Source organism: Hyalella azteca, unplaced genomic scaffold (assembly GCF_000764305.2).
Source record: "Hyalella azteca isolate HAZT.00-mixed unplaced genomic scaffold, Hazt_2.0.2 contig3348, whole genome shotgun sequence".
Lineage (NCBI taxonomy): Eukaryota > Metazoa > Arthropoda > Malacostraca > Amphipoda > Hyalellidae > Hyalella > Hyalella azteca.
This window is the reverse complement of record NW_025933599.1, coordinates 387512-396272: the sequence shown is the minus strand read 5'-3', so window position 1 is coordinate 396272 and position 8761 is coordinate 387512. Positions and strand designations below refer to the sequence as shown.

Genomic DNA, 8761 nt, shown 5'->3' with positions numbered 1-8761 from the left:
GCACCTGCTGCACCTGCTGCACCTGCTGCACCTGCTGCACCTGCTGCACCTGCTGTACCTGCAGCACCTGCTGCACCTGCTGTACCTGCAGCACCTGCAGCACCTACAGCACCTGCTGCACCTGCTGTACCTGCTGCACCTGCTGCACCTGCTGTACCTGCAGCACCTGCAGCACCTGCTGCGTCGCCTCCGCTGGCCCGTCCTGGGGGTCATGGATTAGTCCCATGCAGGTCATGAGTTTAGTTTTTTAATGGATTTAATGGATTAGTTATAAATAAATTAATTTTTTTCTTAATCAAAATATTAATATAAAAATAATAATAATTAATTAATAAAATTTTTTATTTAATATTATATTATTTAAAAATTATTTTAATTAATTCATAATATTTACTTCATTAATTGTAATTATTAAAGCAATCATTTTCTTTAGTGGATTGAATGGATTTAGTGTTAATGGATTTTCAATGCATAAGCGAACTTTGCTTAACGGAATTAATTTTCTCGGAATGAACGTATTTCAGGTACGGCAAATAACTTGGTTTAGAGGATTAATTTTCTGACAGGAATACATTCCGAATATGATCTTGGACTGGTAAAGAACAATATTGATTTCTGATATAAAAATAATTACCAAACTAAACCATGTTAAATGAATGAGCCTCATCCAAAAATCTGAAGAGATTCCCGATGTAAATTTGAAGAAATATCAATTTTTAGAATTGAATTTGCTTGTACATATTTATTCATTACAATCCAAACAGAATAATGTTTTATTAGTTAACCTCTTTTGACACTGATACCATTTTAACACAGTATCCATGATCCAGGCTATACTCTATATGTTATATGCTATACTCTAATATACTCGAATAGGATCGATTTGTGTCAAGTAAGCATGTTAACGTACAATATATTTGAAAGTCATTCGTTTTTTCGACGTCATCTTTATGCAAATGAGCAGCAACTCCACACATATCAGCTCTATAATTTTAAATATGAGTTATATATAAGACTATATTTTTGGAATAATATAAAACTTAAGATGCTATTTTGTAATAATGAGGGTTGACTATCATCACTACAATAGGTACATTTTCATCACTAGTTCCAAAGTGACGAGTAACTAACAGCAGTCGTGACCACCAGAGCATCAAGCAACGAGTAACTAACAGCAGTCGCGACCACCAGAGCATCAAGCAGCGAGTAACTAACAGCAGTCGCAACCATCAGAGCATCAAGCACCGAGTAACTAACAGCAGTCGCGACCATCAGAGCATCAAATAACGAGTAACTAACAGCATTCGCGACCATCAGAGCATCAAATAACGAGTAACTAACAGCAGTCGCGACCATCAGAGCATCAAGCACCGAGTAACTAACAGCAGTCGCGACCATCAGAGCATCAAGCACCGAGTAACTAACAGCAGTCGCGACCATCAGAGCATCAAGCACCGAGTAACTAACAGCAGTCGCGACCATCAGAGCATCAAGCAACGAGTAACTAACAGCAGTCGCGACCATCAGAGCATCAAGCACCGAGTAACTAACAGCAGTNTAGTTTGTGGTTTGGTTTGTGGTTTAGTTTGTGGTTTGGTTTGTGGTTTAGTTTGTGGTTTAGTTTGTGGTTTAGTTTGCGGTTTGGTTTGTGGTTTGGTTTGTAGTTTAGTTTGCGGTTTAGTTTGTGGTTTGGTTTGTGGTTTAGTTTGTGCTTTAGTTTGCAGTTTGGTTTGTGGTTTAGTTTGCGGTTTAGTTTGTGGTTTAGTTTGTGGTTTGGTTTGTGGTTTAGTTTGTGGTTTGGTTTGTGGTTTAGTTTGTGGTTTAGTTTGTGCTTTAGTTTGCAGTTTGGTTTGTGGTTTAGTTTGTGGTTTAGTTTGTGGTTTGGTTTGTGGTTTGGTTTGTGGTTTAGTTTGTGGTTTGGTTTGTGGTTTAGTTTGTGGTTTGGTTTGTGGTTTGGTGTGGTGGTTTGTGTGGGTGTGGCATCTACTGTTGGTGTTGGGCAGATTGTCGAGCAACCACCCCACAAGTGGCACTGATCTCGTTCAACGCAGCTATCGTTTCGTCCCAGTCCGGAGTGCTGCTGCTGCCCGCTGCAAACCCTGCTTTCAACAAACAGTTAGAAGTTCTAATTTATTATTTCATCTTAATGCGATAGCAAATATATCATTTTTTCAGAGAACTTTGCTACTTACTTTGCAAAAATTGAAGAGCTACTTCCCTAAAAAAACTCTACGGTCTTTGGTACGAATATTCAATTAACTTCATTATCACTCGGTACATTTAAATGAAATTTTTGGTACCTGTTGATAAAACATTGAATTTCACTAGAATAATTTTAGGAACACATCGCATACGAATATAAATACTGAAAAGTAATATCAGCAGTAAACCTAAGTTCAAATCAGCTGAAAATCGAAATTTAAACAATTTTAAGACATTAAGAACCTTAGTAAAGCACCTGTAACTCCGGTAGCACTCGATGTGGTGGCTGATCCAAGAGAGGATGCAGCTTTGTTCAAGCTTTTTTATGATCTATTCCTTGTTTAATCAAAGAGCTAGGCAATAGCCCGCTTGTTAATTTGATACTTCTTCGTATATATTACGGTCTGCGAGCCGAGATGTTTCGCATCCTGTAACGCACGTTTGATTACGCAGATCACGGCGTTTCATTTTTTCACATGTTGGAAGAACATTGACGCTATTTTGGCTGCTTGAAATGGTACTTGCTTTTTACATTAGACGTCATAGTTTTCTTCTGGTCAACCAAAATCCCAGTTTGGTGGTCCACCGATCGCATAGTTTGAGGATCAACCAAAGTCGCAGTTCACCGGTCATCGGACTCCACGTCCCGGTTTTCATCATGAAATTCACCGTCACTTTGGAATGCCTGACGCTGCGATAACCGATCTTCTCCGTCACCATTCCGTCCAAGTTTAGAGGCACCGGCCACATGGTCGGACGTCGGCGGTGTCGCGGGAGCGGAAACCGGAGCCCATACTTTCTAAAAAAAGTTAAGAGATCGTAAGTTCATCAGCCAATCATTGACAGCCTTTCAAGCAAAATCCACCAATCATAGACAAGAAAATAGAGCGTAAGTACTTACGTTTTGAAAGTATGGCCACGGAACTTCTGATGGGTCGAGCTCCTCGGCCGAAGACTCGGGCCCTGCGCGCACAACTTGAGATGGACTCCGCTTGTCCATCTCGCCTTCACAAGCCCTGGGACTTGACAAAGTCCTAGGACTTCCCTCTGTGATATTAAGACAATGCCAAACATGGCTAGAGAATTTCCAATAGGTATTGAAAATCTAATGTTTCATAACGAATTTATATTACGATATTTTATTATTAACAGAAAGAGTGAGCTAAACATTTTTTAAATAAATATAATCATCAAGACAGAAGATGACATTAGCCAAATAACAATAAATTTGAGGAGGGAAATTTAAATAGAAATTAATGGGAGCAGTGATATAGTTATTGTTCTCATGTACGCATTTATCATGTTTCAGAGTCTAGTCTCTCATTTAAAACAGAATTACCACCGTAACAAGCGCTATATTTCATCTCGCTTTTTTTTGTACTGTTCTCTTCCTTGTGAGAGAATCTTGATACTGAGGGCGAACAGTTCTTCAATCAAATCCAAGTCGTTATCAAGTCTATGTTTAATTGTAGATATTATAAATACATGTATCTTATTTGTAAAAGTCACAAACATTCTGCAATAAAATCGCAAGAAAACATGTAAATGAATAAACATGTTACAATCATACAGCAACTATAACGATCGTAACTAGCGCATTTTTTTTTTCTTTCATTTTGTTGCAGGCAAGCAACGCGTCTCTGCAAGCGAAAAGTTGAACCCGAGCAACTAAACTCTTAGTACAGACGCCCTGCAAAGCTCGCAATCAACTCTTTGAAAATAAAGTGCGTCTTATTCATTGAATAAAATTATTCACATGACCAAAACCAAAAACGATTTCTTTATGTTAGTATTATTATTAACTTAGTCAAAATCTGAGTGTAGATAACGATTCCTTTACGTACGTAGCATAAACCTAATCAAAATCTGAGTGTAGACGACGCTTTCTTTACGTACGTATCATTAACTTAATCAAAATCTGAGTGTAGATAATGATTTCTTCACGTACGTGTCATTAACCTAATCAAAGTCTGAGTGTAGATGGCGCTTTCTTTTCGTAAGCATCATTAACTCAATCAATATCTGAGTGTAGAAGATACTTTCTTTACGTATGTATCATTAACTTAATCAAAATCTGAGTGTAGACGACGCTTTCTTTACGTACGTATCATTAACTTAATCAATATCTGAGTGTAGAGATATCCATTATTCTACATATAGTCGAATTCACTGCAGACGGAATGTAAAGTTTAAGTTTGAAGTCTAAGGCAAAAACTGGCTCGAGTTCAGACAAAAGAAGACGTCAATAAAAAGGCAGGTCGTTGGTTGCGTCTTTACGCGGCTGTCTTGAGCCAGCCTCTAGGCTTCTTATCTCGTTCTCGACACTCATTTTTTTAAAGCACAATTTTTAGTTGAGTACCGCTATATATCGATATTTTATCACATGATTCCGGATAAAATTTATAATTTTATGAGGGATTTGATAGTTTCATGCAAAGTCAACACTCAAGTATGAAAAAACCCTGAAGAAATATTTACCCCACATTGAGTACTGCAGATAATTCCTTCCTACCGTAATGAACTTTATAAACTTGAAGAACAATTAATTAATAATGATACAAATTTCAAAATGATTGCATACATTATTCAAATTTATTTATCACTATTATATCATATGAACATAATAGTAAGATTTAATACTTTTTATAAATTAAAAAACAACATCTTTAACAACAACAATATTAACATAATTATCAATTGCACAACTTCTAAAATTATGAGAACATAACAAAAATAAATTTGGAGAAGTATTTATATTTTGAAACTATAATCATGAGTAGAAAAATTAAAGTCAAGAATAAAACTCAATTTTATTAAGTTTACCAGGCATATGCTTGGTGGTCGGAGAGGGTGAGACTGCAGGGGTTGAGGGGGGGTGTTCCAACCGCTGCTACCACAACCGACGGGGGAATAGCGGTCCAATCATATGGTTGGTAAACAATGGGTTGAAACAATCAATCATCGAGACTACCAATAAGCACTTGAAATGTGAATCAATTGTCAAATATGAATTAATTGATCGATTTGTAAAATTTTCTTTTTATTTAGTATAAGAAGAACTGGTTCCTTTTAATGTGGCGCAATATGGTTTCCTCAATGGCGCTTCCATTGTAAAAGCAAATATTCTAACTGACAATTAGTAAATTTAAAAATTTATTAAACTTATTTATTTTAGAAGTAAAGAATGTAAGTGAATTTAAATTAAATATTTTTTACCGGCAGGCAATATCGGCGTGTAATGGGCGTATTTTAGTCGAGTGACCACATCAGCGGCGGCCATGAGCAGCTGGAGGACTGTTGCAGGACTATTCAACACCTACAGGTTGTTGGAGGACTGTTCAACAGCTAGCAGAATTTGAAGTGCTGTTCAATAACTGCAAATTTTTGAAGGTTTGCCAGCAGTTGAGCGCTGCGGTGTAATGAGTAATAAAGACAAATTTTAATCACCAATCATAAAAACCATGGATTTTAATTGCATTAAACGATGTTTAGAAGTTTGCCAACAGTTGAGGGCTGCGGTCCAGTGACCGTCGAGAACCGCGCCATTGAGGGCGAGGTAGCTGCGCCCCACTCCTACCCCTGGATGGTCGCCCTCTTCATCGACGACGCTTACTTCTGCGGCGGCGCCATCATTGATGACCAATGGATTCTGACAGCGGCGCACTGCATGGACGGGTGAGGATATCAACACGAATATTTAAGTGTTAACAATTATGAGTACTATTCAACTAATTAACTTTTCTCCATTACTCGAAATCTCCACTACTCGAACGAAATCCATTACTCGAAATTTCGCTAAATCTGGTGTTAAAATTTTGTATCCCGTCAAGTGCAAATAATTTGAATAATCATTGTAAAGCGAAAATATTGTAAAAATGCATTGCAGATTTCAAAGTCGCCAAAAATTCTTATTTGATTCAATAGAAAACGGTTTATGATGAAGAATTAATTGCTAATTCTGTTGTAGTTCCTAACTGTACACTTTATAGGGCAGCAAGTGTGGAGGTTGTCGCCGGTGTCAACGATCTCCGGCAACCCGACCGCTACCAAGTGTCCCTAACTTCTACCGACTTCACAGTCCACGAAGAGTAAGGCGGCATCCTCCTCAGGAACGAAATCGCTGTCATCTGACTGCCTGAACCTCTGGTCTGGTCAGGTGAACATTTCTTCCCTTGATTTACTGCACTCAGAATCAACACTCACCAGTTGCAGGCTTGCTGGTATACGTAACGTACGTGCAGGCTTGGTACGTTATCCGCAGATACTTGCACCACGGTGTCAATAGAACGAAATTCCGTTATGAATACACTGAGAGAATTTAACGTGTGCGACTTTCGCTTAGCAGCGGAGAGATTTGCGCTTCGAAATTGAAAAGAAACATAATTTTACATTTTTTCTTTACTTATCATCACATGTAAATAGCAAATAATATTTGATGCGCCTAAACGGAGGCTTTTGATAAGCTGATCGAATGTTAAAGGAATAGTACTTTATTTTGTAGCAGTGATTATCAATGTTGATTTGGCAGACTCCAAAAGAGATATCACAGAGGAAACAGTGCGCAAACGTGATTATAATGAATGCTTGAATGAATAGGATATACCATGAAAAGCGTTGATAGTTCAAATTGTTAGTAAATAGTTAAAATTGTTCAAGAATTTTAAAAAGCTCTGTATTAAGAAGAACGCATTTCATTTTTCCACAGAAAATATCTCTCCCGTGTGTCTGCCGTCTAAGAGTACTGCTGAGCTGGAAGCTGGAGATAAATTCGTCCTCTCTAGTTTGGGTGAACCTTCGTAAGCGAAATTCCACTCAAAATGAATTACGCAATAGTTTTAAACTAAAATATTTCGTTTAGATTGCGATAAAATTTCCCACTCGACCGCTACTTTCATGTAAAGCGGTATGTTCAAGTTCAAATTGCGAGAAATTTTTCAAGATATTATCCGCAGAAGACATCGGTGACGTAAGATGCTATTTTTCTCTTAACAGGGTTCAACGATGACGTCATACTCCAGAACTTGGTGGTTCTTAGCAACGACGAATGGCTGTGTCTTCAGGCTTCTTCAGGCGTAGTTTGCGCCGAAAGCACAGGAGTTTGTATTGTGAGTTTACATCATTCAAAGATTCCACAATAAATTTTATCAAAATGGGCCATATTGCACGTTATAAATGTGTTACGGATTGTCGAATGAATGGAATTTAATAGTACAATAATGTGATATCACTTTTCTCGTCTTGAAAATTTAAAAATTTAATTGCAGTTAAAATTTGATACTTCATAATGTAAAAAAACGGAAGAATTTTTGAAGATCGTTTTAAATTCCTTCAAGATGATCATTGATAATTTTAACAATGTTTAACCGTAGTACTCGCAAGTCTCAAGACTAACGGTCATTCCTCAAACTCCAGGCCAGCTCAGGCGCCCCCATGAACTTCGTGGCCGGAGACAAGACTTACTGCGACAATGATCTGAAAAAAAGCAAGCAGAAACAATAATCATGGCTGTAAAAAATGAATTTTACATACGCGGCACGTCTTTCGTCTCCTCCGCTGGTTGCGAGGTAGGCTTCACGGATGGCTTCACCAGCGTCACCCACTACCTCGACTGGATCTCTGAAAAAACTGGCATCGTCATCGATCCTTGAATTATTAAATTTCTCCCCGAATTTTAACTTCAAGTAAACATTATTAAATAATAAGGTGGATATTAATGTCCAATTTTCTGTTGACCAAAGAGTGGAGGTAGAAAGATTTTGAAAGTTAACTGGCCAGCTAACTGGATACAACCAAAGTTATATCAATTTTTAAATCACATTATTTGCACTCAATGCTTGTGTTCATAAACGTAGAGAGTGGTAGGAATATAAAAACTTCATTCATCACACTACTAGAGAATTCATCAGTACCATTGTATAGAGAAGAGCTCGAAGCGTTAGTTCCAAATAATATCTCAAGAATTCTACAATGTTCAAGCTGACACATTCGATACAACTTTGAATTGTATTTTTAGATAGACACTTTGCTATCAAATGTTATTAAATATATATTAAGAACTTTCTGATGGCCAACAAAACAGCAATTAAACCCATGCTTATCATTTAATTAGAAAAGCTTCAACATTGTGAACATACGGCTTTTTCTCCAGCCGTAGTCCATCAGCATGAAATGGAACAATATAAGTTATTATTAAGTTTAGGCCAGAACACGTATCAAGTTGAACACTGAATACGTGTTCAACTTGACCCACCCTACTCCCCATATTATAATATATTTTATTAAATTAAATTATATTATATTATATTATATTCGTCGTATGGCAAAATACATACTATTTTATTCAATAAAAACTTGAGATGACAGATCAAAAATTGTATATTTCATTCAACTTTTAATTTCTTTCTCAGCGCTCATAAAAAAAGTTACATCCCAATTGCGTGATGCTCCAACCTAACCATACTATTTTGCTCCTATTATGACGGTGTCCTCTTCTCTTTATTTAAAAAATAAAATACTTTGCTCCTTTTTTATCAACCATTCGCTTTCTATTGTTGGAAAC

The 8761-nt window shown here is 37.1% G+C and overlaps 3 protein-coding genes across 3 annotated transcripts; 1 reads left to right on the top strand and 2 right to left on the bottom strand.

The window, feature by feature from the left end:
- Positions 1-1104: 1104 nt before the first annotated feature.
- Positions 1105-1524, bottom strand: LOC108668675 (cuticle protein 16.5-like). The gene has a single exon (XM_018155918.1). The coding sequence runs from the start codon at positions 1522-1524 to the stop codon at positions 1105-1107; it is 420 nt and encodes a 139-aa protein (XP_018011407.1).
- Positions 1525-1546: 22 nt separating this feature from the next.
- LOC108668674 (uncharacterized protein PF3D7_1409500-like) lies at positions 1547-3202 on the bottom strand. The gene is made up of 3 exons (XM_018155917.1): positions 3104-3202; positions 2829-3001; positions 1547-2099 (listed from the first exon to the last, which is right to left on the bottom strand). The coding sequence occupies exons 1-3, from the start codon at positions 3200-3202 to the stop codon at positions 1547-1549; spliced, it is 825 nt and encodes a 274-aa protein (XP_018011406.1).
- A 2484-nt stretch (positions 3203-5686) lies between these two features.
- On the top strand, positions 5687-7850 carry LOC108668673 (chymotrypsin BII-like). Its single transcript, XM_018155916.1, has 6 exons — positions 5687-5877; positions 6192-6290; positions 6444-6448; positions 6908-6988; positions 7195-7307; positions 7767-7850. Exons 1-6 carry the CDS (start codon positions 5687-5689, stop codon positions 7848-7850), a joined length of 573 nt encoding a protein of 190 aa, XP_018011405.1.
- The last annotated feature ends 911 nt before the right edge of the window (positions 7851-8761 follow it).